Source organism: Balaenoptera physalus, assembly GCF_965194825.1.
Source record: "Balaenoptera physalus genome assembly, chromosome: 21".
Lineage (NCBI taxonomy): Eukaryota > Metazoa > Chordata > Mammalia > Artiodactyla > Balaenopteridae > Balaenoptera > Balaenoptera physalus.
The window spans coordinates 22877209-22890691 of record NC_138902.1 but is presented as its reverse complement, the minus strand read 5'-3'; the positions used below and the strand labels follow the sequence as shown (position 1 = coordinate 22890691).

General features: G+C 43.4%; 1 protein-coding gene across 2 annotated transcripts in view; it reads right to left on the bottom strand.

Annotated features, from left to right (window-relative positions):
* Positions 1-13483, bottom strand: part of LOC309651692 (low-density lipoprotein receptor-related protein 2-like) — a gene marked incomplete at its 5' end in the record, with an annotated part of 38353 nt that overhangs the window by 21701 nt on the left and 3169 nt on the right. For both annotated transcript variants that reach the window (XM_082444575.1, XM_082444576.1), the window contains 11 exons: positions 2058-2282; positions 3653-3778; positions 4569-4794; positions 5627-5795; positions 6098-6266; positions 6992-7195; positions 7774-7899; positions 9191-9310; positions 10362-10475; positions 11315-11554; positions 11965-12084. In XM_082444575.1, coding sequence (XP_082300701.1) covers positions 2058-2282; positions 3653-3778; positions 4569-4794; positions 5627-5795; positions 6098-6266; positions 6992-7195; positions 7774-7899; positions 9191-9310; positions 10362-10475; positions 11315-11554; positions 11965-12084 — 1839 coding nt within the window. The remainder of the gene's footprint in view (positions 1-2057; positions 2283-3652; positions 3779-4568; positions 4795-5626; positions 5796-6097; positions 6267-6991; positions 7196-7773; positions 7900-9190; positions 9311-10361; positions 10476-11314; positions 11555-11964; positions 12085-13483) is intronic.

Sequence of the window (13483 nt, the reverse complement as noted above, 5' to 3'; positions counted from 1 at the left end):
GAGAAAAATAGGAAGCATTCTGTGCTTTGGATACTGGCCCCTAGGTAGTTAAGATGCATTATTTAAGGAAAAATTTCGAAGGACCCCAGATTCCTGCATCTTCCCATGCACAGAAAAACACTAAAATCATTAACATGAGGTAGCTGCCCTTCGTGATTAGTAGTAATCTTCTGATGCTTGACTACATGTTTTTCCAGCCAAAAAATTCATATGTATCCTGGCTCCTCCCTTAGCTCTTTGGAACAGTTTCTCAGAGCTACTGAGAGGCTGTCTCCTGGGCTATAGTCTTCAGTAAGACACTGAATAAACTGGACTCATAGCTCTTAACATTGTGCATTTTTTTTCAAGTCGACACCTACAATTCAGTTCAGTTCAGACACTGTCGACCTGGAGTTAGCATCAGGTCCCACAGGCTAAGGGCTCAGTCCCACAGCACTGCCCCCACTTCACACACCAGTCACAAGTCCCAGGTTGTCACCTGTACTCTGACCCACTGGCTCTAAATCAGGGTTCCCACAACCCCCTCCTTGAGTTCAATAATTTGCTAGAATGACTCAAAAACTCAGGGAAACACGTTTACAGGTTTATTGTATAAAGGATACAGATGAACAACCAGATGAAGAAATACATAGGGCAATGTCCAAAGGGTCCCAAGTGCAGGAACTTCTGTCCCTGTGGAGTTGGGGTTCAATACACACAGATGTATTGAAGCTCTCTGAACTCCATACTTTGGGGATTTTTTGGAGACTTCATCACATAGGCATGATTGATTATTAAGTCCATTTTCAGCCCCTCTCCCCTCTCTAGAGAGTAAGGAGTGGGGCTGAAATTTCTTAGCTTCTCATCACGGCTTGGTCTTTCTGGTGACCAACCTCCTAGAGGCAGTGATAAGGTTTTAAAATTTTTTCTGGCCTTGAATCTGAGTAAGATAGAAGTGGACTTAAAATTCAATTTTGCATTGCATTGCAAAACCCATCAAGAGTTGTCTCATTAAAACAAAAGCTGTTCCTATCACCTAGGAAATTCTAATGGATTTAGGAACTCTGTGTCAGATGCTCCCATCGCTTAGGAAATTACAAAGGTCTTAGAAGCTCTGTGCCTGTAACCAGGGACAGAGAGCAAAATCTATATTTTTTTCTGTTATTTCAGGGTCACCTACTACAGAGACTCAATATTCACCACGGAGCCAGCTTAAATGAAATTGTCAGTCTCTTACAAATCCTTGGTATAATTATAACATAGAAACCAATTATCAAAGATTAGCCAGTGGGGGTAGGTAGCATTTGAATTAAACAGGAGGAAATCCATGATCAGGGTTTCCTAGACAGCCATCAGATGTACTGCAAGATCACTGCCCATTTCAGTTTCTCCCAAAAGTTCTTTCAGTCAGGTACTGAAAGCTCCTATGTGCCAGGCTTTGCTCTTGCCCACAGGGCTCTGGGTAGAGTCTGCTGCTCTGAAGGATGTCTCGGGAACATGGATTCCAATACAGCACTTCCTGTAGTAAAGCACCCATGGCACAGGCATTCAGAAATCAGATTACTCACCCTGGAACTCAAGTCTCAGTTTTCTTTTATAAAATAGATATTTGCATTTAGACTGAGTACAGGGAGCTAAGGGTGGGGTATGCCATGTAGGAGTGTGGGAGGGGAGAGAAAGTATATATTATCATATTAAGAAAATATCTTGCTAGTTCTCTCTGAAATCTGCATTGCAAATTGCTTCTAAATTAGTGTAAGAAAAATCTGCAATGCAAAGTTGAAGTATTTAAGGTCCGTTTCCATCCTATCTAGACTTAATGCCAGAAAAATAGAATTTTAAAAACCTAGGATTTTCCAAATCATGGAAGCCTTTTAAGAGTCTGCATACCCTTCATAAGAACAAGGGTAAATCAGAGACACTTAATATTTAAATCAGTTAAAAACCACTCTTTGGTATTAAGGTTGATTCAGATCAGGGACAGGTAGGGTCTTCTGGTGCGGGGGGCTTGGCCCTACTTAAATTTAGAGCCAGAAAATAAAGGAAAAAAATCCAAAATAATAGCCACCCCAACTTACCTGTACGCTCTGTCCAAATCTCTTGCTTTTCCCCTGAATAGCCAGTTGAGCAGAACAGATGGCCCTGGGTATTTGTCCAGTAGACGAGGTTTCTTTTCCAGTCAATATCCAGTAAATAGATGTTCCTTGGATGCTCTTGCACTAGGCTTCTCTCTATAGCAGTTCCCATAAAACCAACTTTCAACAAGTAGAGACGTTTGCCAGAGGAAAACACTAGTTTTAACTCTACCAAGGAAAAAGGAGAGATGTCCTGTTTGACCATTTGTCAGAGAAGCCCCATACTCCCCTCTGGAGCAATGCCCCTCTCTCAAGCTGAGGTTCCCCTAGAAAGGGATCTTACAGAGTTTGCTTCTGAAGCAGGTATTCACCATGAATGCCCTGGCTTCCTTAGAGAAGGGAGTCATTTGGGCAAATGAAAGCATTGTTCAGCTTTCCCAAGGCACCAAGTCTTTTAAATTTCTGCTGAAAGGTTAACACAGAATCCTGAGGATTAGGGCTGCACGGCTGCACCATTTAATTCAGTAATGTCATCAAATTCTTGCCTGTAGCACACAAGTCTCAATACGAAGAATTTTAAACTCTACTGCCGATGTAAAGAAAAGTTACCTGGGAATTTAACTGTATATATCATGTTAACATTTTAAGCTAAGTCTTGAGTTTGGCACAATGGCTTATTACACCATAATCACGTTTCATGGCTACCCACTGTGAATTGCATTCTTCAAAGGTGGTTAGAACATGAACACATTCACAGCATTTATTCTTCTTAAAACCTCAATGTTCTATAGAAAAGAAGTCAAGACATTTGGACAGTGATATTCAACGGATTATGCAGGCTTTACCACTTCAAAAGACGGAACAGCAGCATGAGGAATTACGTTAATGCAGACGCTCTGCCTACAAACATGAGTCAGAATACACAACAGTCGTAAGACTGTAGAGGGTTTCTTTCTTATACTAAGTCATTAATCTTTCATGTAAAACTGAGTGGTATAAGCTATTTTTTCTTCTTTTAAAGCTAACAAAACCCAAATATCCATTGATGGATGAATGGATAAACAGACTGTAGTATCTACACACAATGGAATCCACCTTAAAAAGGAAATTCTGATACATGTTACAACATGGATGAACTTTGAAGACATTATGCAAAGTGAAATAAGCCAGTCGCAAAAGGACAAATATTGTACCATTTTACTTATATGAGGTCCCTAGGGCAGTCAAATTCATAGAGACAGGAAGTAGAACGGTGGTTGCCAGGGCCTGGGGGGAGAGGGGAATGAGGGGTTATTGTTTAACAGGAATAGAATTTCAGTTTGGGAAGATGAAAAAGGTCTGGTGATGGTCGCACAAAAATGTGAACATACTTAATGCCACTGAACACTACACTGAAAAATAGTTAAAATGGTACCTTTTGTCATGTATATTTTAGCACAATAAAAAACTAATCAAGATCTTTTGATAACAAAACTGTCATTATCAAAGTAGGTTGTCAGGTCAAAAGCGATTGATCCAAAAACAGAAGCTACATTATTTCCAGACCTACCATGGAATGTGCCTTCTTAAGCCAAACCCATTTCACCCAGCGTACTTACCACTACATGTGCCCGAAGGTAAAAGAAACATCCCCTCTGGACAAACACACTTATAGCCCTTGGGATGGACGGGGGACAGGAGACATAAGTGGCTGCAAGAACCTGGAACACATGCTGGGTATCTGTCTGTTTTAAAATAAAAACAGATACAATTAGGTTGGATACAATTTCAGATGTATTTATCCAAACTAGTTCAAAACCTAAGACTCAAGGGGAGTTAAGGCATTTTTGCTTTAAGAGGATCCCAATATACTTGTTACCCTCTAGGTTAGGCAGGCTGACCTTGAACTCCTGGGACCCCGTGTCTTTCAGACAGTGACAATGACATCTCTATATGAAGCTTGGGCCAAGAAAGCTTCAACCAACAGCACCTTCCCCCTTGGAGTTAAGACAAAATGACTGTCTAATTTGCTGATAGGAAGTAAATAGTGGTTCTAGGCTCTCCACTTTGGTTAGTTTCTTGGACCCACTGAAGAAGCATTATCTGAGCTGAAGCTGACATACAATTTCAGATTAACAAGCTTTTAACTCCTAATCAATGAACATTTGACTTCCTCCTATAAACAGGATGTTGGGCTTGGTTCCATCTTCTGTTATCAATTGACGTGTCAGTGAGGAAGCTATTCTAGCCCTTCTGTGAACAGCATATTCCCCGTTTTATGTATCTCAGAAGTTTTGTGTATTAAAATTCTGGTTGCTACATTAGACAAGAGCCAGGTACATGCCTGGAATGAGTTTCCCAGCAGATATTTTCATTCCGTTCATCTTACTCAGAAGTCCTGGATAGGTCTGGAATGATACCCAGAACATTTCCCCCCAAATAGCAAGTTCCAACAGACGGAGGGAGTAAATTAGGGGGTTTCCGTTCAGTATGCATTCTGGTTCATGAGCATTTTGAAAGCAAGCAATAACTTACTCTTAGGCTGCTGGGATTTGTGGAACACCGAGAAGGCAGATATGGAAGCATTTAGCAGCACCACCCTCTCCTTTGGGTTGTGGGGTGAAGCATGAAACAGCTGTAGTTTATTTGTCCAGAAGAAAGAGTTCTCAAATACAGCCAGTCCCACTGGATCTTCACCTTCCAAGAAGACCTTGGGGAAGGTGTGCCTCCCAGCTCCATCCACGTTCACCGTCTCTATGGACTGAAGGGTGAGAGGGTCTTATGAGGGCAGGGCAGTGTTAGCAAGAGCGGCTGACCACCTTAGCGCACCTCAGTTTCTTGGACACTGATTAAACATCTTAATCTGATATCAACTTGATAGAGATGAACTTATCTTGGGATCCACAGAGGCTAACGTCAAAGCCAATGGATTGGGCTGTTTCTTATATAAACTGGAGTCACGTATGTTGTACAAGTAGCTACTATAACTTAGTGTCTGCATCCAGACAGTGTACCAAATCCCTCCACTACATTCCCCAACCATCTTCTGAGGTAGGCATTCTCTCTTTTCAGAGAGGGCAATGGGAGCTCAAAGAGGTACCCTAAGTAGCCAGAAACCACAGCTGGAAGAAATAGGCTTAAAACTACAACTTCCAAACCTATGCTTTCAGCCCCCATGTCCTACTGGTCTTTTAGTTTGATGGTTCCAAAAATGAGAAAGCATGAACTGTAATATGAAGGCCTAGAAATGTGAGTACAAGACACTGAAGTACTTAAGTAACTGCATACTTGCAAGGACGAGGTCTGCCATCGTAAAATGTTTTGTATCCCAGGTACCACACAGAACATGACCTAGACTACCAGGAAATTCCGGTGCTGAGTTTGACTGTAGAGAGTTTAAGAAAGTCACACTAAGTCTCCCAACCTACGTTGATACAGTCTGGTTCTACTTGAAGATTCTGTGCTCTTCTCGGTTTTCATGGCCAGAGATATTTTACTAAGACGATGCAAGACATAAGAGAACTCTGTACTTACCCACAGTCATACCAAGCCCCTACTAAATGGGTTTACCTTTTCCTGACCCATCGCAGTACCTCTTTATATGCACTGATCCAGTAGAGCCTGCCAGCCACGTGGTCTAGTGTCAGCCCTGAGGGTTCCTCCATGTTCACCACTGCCAGCACCTTCCTATCAGAGCCATCCATCCCTGCCGTTTCAATAGTCCTCAGGCCTTTCCCTCCTCTATTTACCCAGTACAGGTACCTGAGAAAGGCAAAGGCACAAGTGTTAGAGAATCCCCTCAGGAGTGTATATACGACTCTGACCAGCCAGGCTCCCCTGGTCTCTTGCACAGACCTCATATCATTGCACTGCTAAGAAAGCTGCTCTCAGACTCAGTAGACTTTGAAAAGTTTGGCTCTATGGTGTTCAATTTAAACTTCAAAATTAAGAATTTTTTGGAGCAAATGAGACCTAGGTTGAGAAGGTTGACGTGCTCTCTTATCAATTTAAATATCTAAGATAACCAATGATTTTGGATATATTCCAAAAGAAGCGCTACTTACTTCTTTGCAGGAAACACTATTAGCTGCTCTGGCACAAGATCCTTTTCCAGGATTTTGACGTAGCCTCTGCCATCACTTAAACCAGCACAGATGACCCTGGCAAAGCTGCTAGCCCAATACAACTGTCCCGTGAACCAGTCCAAAGAGATACTGTTGATTGCTTTAAGTTCTGGGGATACAGGAGACAATATTATGTTTCTCTATTCCTCTATATCCACCTTACCTTGAAAAAAGAGACTCAGACAAAATTTTTCTACATCTTCTGATTTCAGGCCATACAATAAGGCAACACAAGGGATGAATGAGAGCCACAGCTGTGTGAGGTATTTCCAATATACAGTGGACAGCAAGGAAACAGAAAGACCTCAGTAGAAGCACAACCGAGAAATCCAGGAGAATGTGACCTCAGTTTGGGACAATATTCATTATAGAAGTCTCCGGGGAACTGTTAATGAATGCTACCTCTTAACTGCTGTCAGAGGATTTCTGTGTGCCCAGGACTATGCGAAGCACTGCTTCCCCTGCACTGTCCAACATAATCCTCACACCAACCCAGTGAGACAAGTGCTATGACCTTCCTCTTATACACGGTGGCTCAAAGGAGTTAACAGCTTGCTCAGGGTCACACACCTAGTTATGGGGCTGAGACTAACCTTGGCCAGAGCCCACACCCCCATACTTCCAGTACTGCCTGACAGCAATCTCATCTCAGGTTACGCTCCACAAAGCTCCTGTAGAACCAAACTACACAGACTTATCTCAAATCAAGATTTTATGTACTCTCATGATTCATGACAAGTGAGTCACAGAAGATGTCCAGATGAACACATATGCTTCTTACATTATGTTCAAGTAGCTTGAAGAAGCTAGGGCTCTTAGTATTCAGAAAGATACCTGGATAGAGAGGAACAGAGTTCGGCTTCCCAAGAACAAACATATTTAAGACTTCATCCACCCAGAAGTACATACTTCTCTCCAGATCATATGCAACAGAAGTAGGCCTTGATTTTATAGGTACCAGAGTCTCATAGATGCCTGTTCTTCGATCCAGTACACCAAGTTCTCTATCTCCTGCGATAAGAATTTTAATAGCATCATCTGCAATAGAAGTAGAAGGAGTGGCATGTGGCTATGAAACTTTCTTTCACACCATTCTCCTTAACTAAAGATGTTGGCTCATGGCCCATGCCAAAACCTACTTATCCCTGAGGTCTGGACTAAGGTGGATCTAGAGGAGACCTGGCTGGCCACGTGAAGCCTCAATTCCTCCTCTGAACTCCAGCACACTGAAATGAATCTTTGGAACTTTTCTGCCTGATTTCAGATTAAGCCCTTCTCCCCTAGACAGAGGTCCTCTGCATGCCTTGTATACAGCAGCCAAATTAAGTGTCCCATTGTGAAAGCAGCACAGGACAAGTTAAGATCATCGATTGGGTCTCTGGAGCACCTAGCTGTAGATCCTGCAGAGAAACTAAATCATTTTAAAGACACGTAGTAGGAACTGACACTCAAAACTGATCAACTAATGTTATAATATTGATAGCAGCTTCCTTATGGAAAGAGTAGAATCACCTCTAATACCAGACCTTGAAGTGAATCATCTATATCACTCGTACCTATAAATGCTGCTAAGAATAGAGCAGGAGCTAGGCTTTGCTTCTGGTATTGAAACTCACCTGTAACTCGACAGTCGGTGCCATTGTGGAGCTGGTAACCTCGAATACACCCACAGGAGTAAGACCCTGGTGTGTTATGACACAGCTGGCCACAGGGACTGTATGCCATAGAGCACTCGTCCACATCTGATGATAGACAGTCGGAAATTAGGGAAGAACAAGGAACAATCTCAAGTATTTTTGTTCTTTTGGGCCACTTTTCAGATACTCATGGAACATGTATTAGGTGGAGATCACTGTGTGGTGCTGGGACAGAAAGTCCCTGCCTCCGTAGAATTCCCACAAACGCGAATGTATTTCAGCAGAACCGTCAATACAGGGACCCTAGATGTGTGGCTGCTACAGAATACTTATTTCTGTTACCCTAGCAACATTCTTGGGGACAAGCCCCTTGTCAAGCCAGCCAGAGCCTAATTCAGAATGAGTGGCAAGGATGTGGAGAAATCAGAACCCGTGTGCATTGCTAGTGGGAATGTCAAATGGCACAGCCGCTGCAGAAAACAGTGTGATGGTTTCTCAAAAAGTTACACATAGAATTTACCATGTGACATAGCAGTTCCCCTTCTGGTATATGCCCAAGAGTACTGAAAGCAGGGCTGAAACAGACACTCGCACACCAGTGCGCATAGCAGCATTGTCCACGATAGCCAAAGGGTGGAAACGACCCAAGTGTGCATCAACATATGCATGGATAAACAGAATATGATTACAGTCATCCCTCGGTATCCACAGGGGATTGGTTTCAGGACCCCCTGTGGATACCAAAATCCATGGATGCTCAAGTCCCTTATATAAAATGGTGTGGTATTGGCATATAACCTATGCACATGCTCCCATATACTTTCAATCATCTCTAGATTACCTGGAATCCCTAATACAATGTAAATACAATAGTTGCTAGCATGCAGCAAATTCAAGTTTTGCTTTTTGGAACTTTCTAGAATCCCACACACACACCCCAGTATCTTCAATCTGCAGTTGGTTGAATCTGCCAATGTGGAACCTGCATATACAAAGAGCAAACTGTATACATACAAGGAATATTATTTGGCCTTAAAAAAGGAAGGAAATTCTGATATATGCTACAAAACGAATGCACCTTAAAGATAGGCCAAGTGAAGTTAGCCAGACACAAAATGACAAACACTGTATGACTCCACTTATATGCAGTACTAGAACAGGTAAATTCATAGGCAGAAAGTTGATAAAGTTCACCAGGGAGTGGGGGACAGAGTTATTGTGCTTAATGAGTACAGAGTTTTTGTTGAGGATGATGAAAAAGTTCTGGAAATAGATAGTGTGATGGTTGCACAAAACTGTGAATGTACATCAAATTGCACGCTTAAAAATGATTAAAATGGTAAATTTTATGTTACTGCAATAAAAAGTTGTAAAGATGAGCCTAATGAATTCTGACCTCCACAGCTCCAACCATCCGGCTGTAATCGCCATCCGGTTCCACATGAACACTGGACACCCCAGGCTGTGTCCCTGCACTGCCCCTCACAGCCCCCGTTGGCCAGAGAGCAGTTTTTCCCTGGTAGAGACAGGACAGTGGTCACTACAGTTGAACATGGTAAAGAGCAAACGTTTTATAAACCACACTGTTACAACCCTCCACACTTGTGTAAGGAGTAGATGGCTGGTTAAAGATAACTTTTGACCCTGCCCTCTTACCTAGGAAACTGGAGGCTTTGGGGGAAGACCAGAGAAGAGGGAAAGTTAGGAATCCTGGAGCAGGGGAAAGGAGAACGGTCTGGACCATTTCAAGTGTTTGTGTATTGTTCACCCGTGGAGGAACCAGCGACCTCTTTTCTATTTTCTCTAGAATTTATGGACAGCTGGTACTCTTAGCTCAGGAAGTGATATAATAATTTTCTAATCCCAATGAATTATCTATACAGGACCAGAAACCTGTAGTTTGTGTCCCATTGTTTATGCTTTTAGTATCTCTTACTGTGTCGCCTTCATGAAAAGCTTCTTTCGCGGCCTTTAACAGTACTAAAGAGCTTTCATCATAATGTCTAAGACCAGATTTGGGGGGAAATAAGAGACAGACGACCAGATGACTGGGGACAGATACCCACTCTCCCTCTGCCCCAGCTGGAAGCGACAGTGGCTTTCACAGTGAGAAGCGCAAGGGTTTAGAAGTCAGAGCTGCCCGCTCAGAGGCCTCCTCCTCACCAGGAGGGTCTTCCTCGGTCCTTCTTCGGTTAAATCCTTAGAGAACCTACCTTTTTGTCTTGAACAAATGATTTGCTTCTTTGTGGCAAAGTTTATGTTCCTTATTCCAGAATTTTAGGAGCCATGGAGTTTGAGGGCTTTAGCTAGTCTATGTCCGTAAAGCTACAACATGAGAATGGCCCTCAGTTTTTACAGCTCAGGTAATATTTGCTCACATTCAGGAGACCAAAGCCAAGGGCTGGAACTTGCAAAATGTAAGGGACCCATCACTGAAGGATAATTGCTTCTGGAGGAGTTTGAGCCCAAGTGTTGTTTCAGAGAGTAGACCCCCATGTTAACTAAGGCCCTGAGTTATTTCATTTATTCTCCCTCTCCCATGTTGAGCCAAGCAATTGATTTCTTACCACATGTAGTGGGTTCATCGGTACCATCTGTACAGTCCGCGTCCCCATCGCACATCAGGGATTCTAGGATGCATTTCCCCTCATCACATCCAACCATGCCTTCTGGACAGGAAGCTGTGTGGGAAGTTAAGCATTCCTTTCATTAATACTTGGGGTGGTGGTGAAAATAGACAACTCTTATAGTGGGCCAGGAAGGTAGCAATATTTCCATAACCCAAGGCAAGTCTAGGTAGGAAAGGAAGTTATCTTTTTAAGCAGAGTAATCAGGAACTGGGACTTAAGACTTGATAGCAACTATGTTAAGACATCAGGGCACTAGATTGAAATCGTATTAAAATTGAACTGAACTAGTATTAAATAGTTCTAATTGAAATCGTATTTAAGTCCGATAACACTAGCCCTGATAGAAGTAGTCTCTTAAGAAACCAGGTTATAAATTATCATTAAAATGTTAGAATCTGAACACATTTGATATTGCAAATTTAACTCTGGGAAGAAAGAGTGAATGGAATTGTGGTTCACCAAAAAGTTGGAGGTTCCACTACATTGTGTACTGAGGGTAAAAAAAGGAATGTAGCATTCACCAAGTTTTGGGGGGGGGGCTTTCTTTTTTTAGTGAGGAATGTTCCCCTTCCATATTCACTACAGAAGGATGTAGGCATCTGTTAGGAGACTTCCTTCGGATACTGGTGCTCAGGTGTTCTGTGCGTTGGCCAGACTTGAATAGTGGAAACATTCTAGCCAATGCGTAGAGTGTCCATTGCAGAGTTACTATTTAAGCACTGCTTTACGTTTCCATGGATAAGACAATCTTGGTTATTGCTAGGAAACATCCCGTGTTTAGATACAGGATGGCAGTCTCAGTCATAGGAATTAAAACACGACTTGCAGAAAGCAGCCCACATGGTCCAACCTTCCCTTTAACAAAAGGTGGGGCGAGGGGCAAGACTCACCACAGCCCTCCTCGTCTGAGGAGTCCCCACAGTGGTCGAAGCCGTCACACCGCCAGCGGTCCGGGACACACACCTCGTTCCTGCACTGCCACTGCCCAGCCAGGCACCGGTGCCGGGGGCAGTGCGCTTCCCCGAACCCACCTCCACAGTCCTCCTCTACATCACAGGGTTCCCAGGCATCACGGCACTGAGGCTCTCCTGGACACTGGATTTTTGGGTCTGGACACGCCGTCATTCGCTCTAAAAGGCAGGAGTTGGCTTGGTGAGGTAGAACCCCTGTACCACGGCCTTGTTTATTTAGGGATTTGTGGTTTGCTCATGAATTTAATCCATAGAAAACCAAGAACAGAAAGGATGGGAGCCATCGGAGAGGTGGCCACAACTTTGTATTCTGAAGTTTCACCCCAAATAGGTTTTGTTTAAGTCAATAAAGCTAATAATCTTCTTAATTTTAAGTAGTTTTGGAAAATGGAGAAGTGAGTGAAAACAGTTACCCATAATACCAGAGACAATTTAACGTCTGGGTTTAGCATGTATGGCATAAGGCTATTTAGTGACGGGCTTGTTTCACTTAATACTGTTGATGTTAGTCAAAGCAGCTAATAAACAGAGAGTGTCACTGAAGGTAAAAATACGTTGTACGTACGTACCACAGTTAACCTCATCAGAGCCATCCAAGCAGTCACTGACACCATCACAAAGCCAGCGAATGGAAATACATCTCCCGTCATCACACTGCCAGGCCTGTGGGTGTCCGTGACATACTTCCTCTGCGGGCAGTGGCGGTGTCCAAGAAGAGGCAGAAAGGAAGAGGTGTTTGTCAGGGCACTAGCAGCTTTTAAATTTGGATGTCATATTAAGTACTTTCATTAGCAAAAGAATAATTAATTCCTGATTTGCCGCTGGAGTCAACCCTAAACTTGCCCGTCCTTTTCACATTACTTCTGACAATATCACTCAGTACCCCTACCTTAGGGCCAATCACCTAGCATATCGATAAACATCTCCTCCCATTATTCTAGAACACCGTTGTCCACTAAGACCTTCTGTGACAAGGGAAGCCTTTTACATCTATGCTGTCCCAAATGGCAGCCACCAGTCACACGTGGCTACTGAGCACGTGAAATGTGGCTAGTATGATACACAAACTAAATTTTTAAATTGTATTCATTTAAATAAATTTAAATCCTCACGTGTGGCTAGTGGCCCCCGTGTATTAGTCCAGTTTTATGAGTTCACTTCTCTGAATTCCTTTGGTGTTTGAGATGATTAAGATCTATGGCAACCTGGGAACTGGGGTTTGGGGTTTAATAAGACGTTCAGTTATTTCCACCGAAGTCTGCCTACTGGCTGAAGCTAGTAAACTTGGGGAGCTGGGCTGAAGTGTATGGGGTCCGAGCACAAGGCATTCCTGCAAGTCTGAAATTTTACTGTCACCTGTAACAGCACACATTTTGATAGCCACGGTTTCGCGTTAAGGCAGTCACAGTAAGTGATCGCCCCAGGAACGTGCGTGAGGGGTACCACTCACCAAGGGCGGGGGGCTCCTCTTTTAATGAGGAGCGTTCCCGCCCACGTTCACTGCGCAGGGAGGCAAGGCACCTGGTGAGAGGCCTTCCTCACATACAGGTGCTCTGGCCTCCCTTCTGGGGTTTTGAGCTCTCTTAGCACAGAGAATTACTACAACTTTATTTCAGGAAGATATTTACCAAGTGGCTGATTTCTGTTGGCTTTATAGTTTTTGTCCCCAGTTTGAAAGCTATTTTTTTCAGTCGTATAAAATCTCTAAGCACATAAGAGTTGAACTAGTTTATTGTATATGAAAGTAATTGTGTGCACTGGGGGCTGCAGGGATTTCCTATAAAGGAATCCTTGTGTTATTCCAGTTTGAGTAACACCGTCATAGATGTTTAGGTCTGAGTTTAAGATGAGGAGCCAGACTTTTGCTGGATTTTTCCACCCCAACTCGCCCTCCACACTTGTTTGGACGACAGTGCTGCCAACAATTAAAGAAACACGGCCGGCCTTCCCCACCGCAAGCCTGCGGCGACGCAGAGCACCCCGCATCTCCGAACACCCCCGGAGAGGGTGGGAGCCGTGAGACCTGTCAACCAGGCACACGGCAATAAGGGCCAGGTGTGGGTGAGTGCATGCTACACAACGGGACAC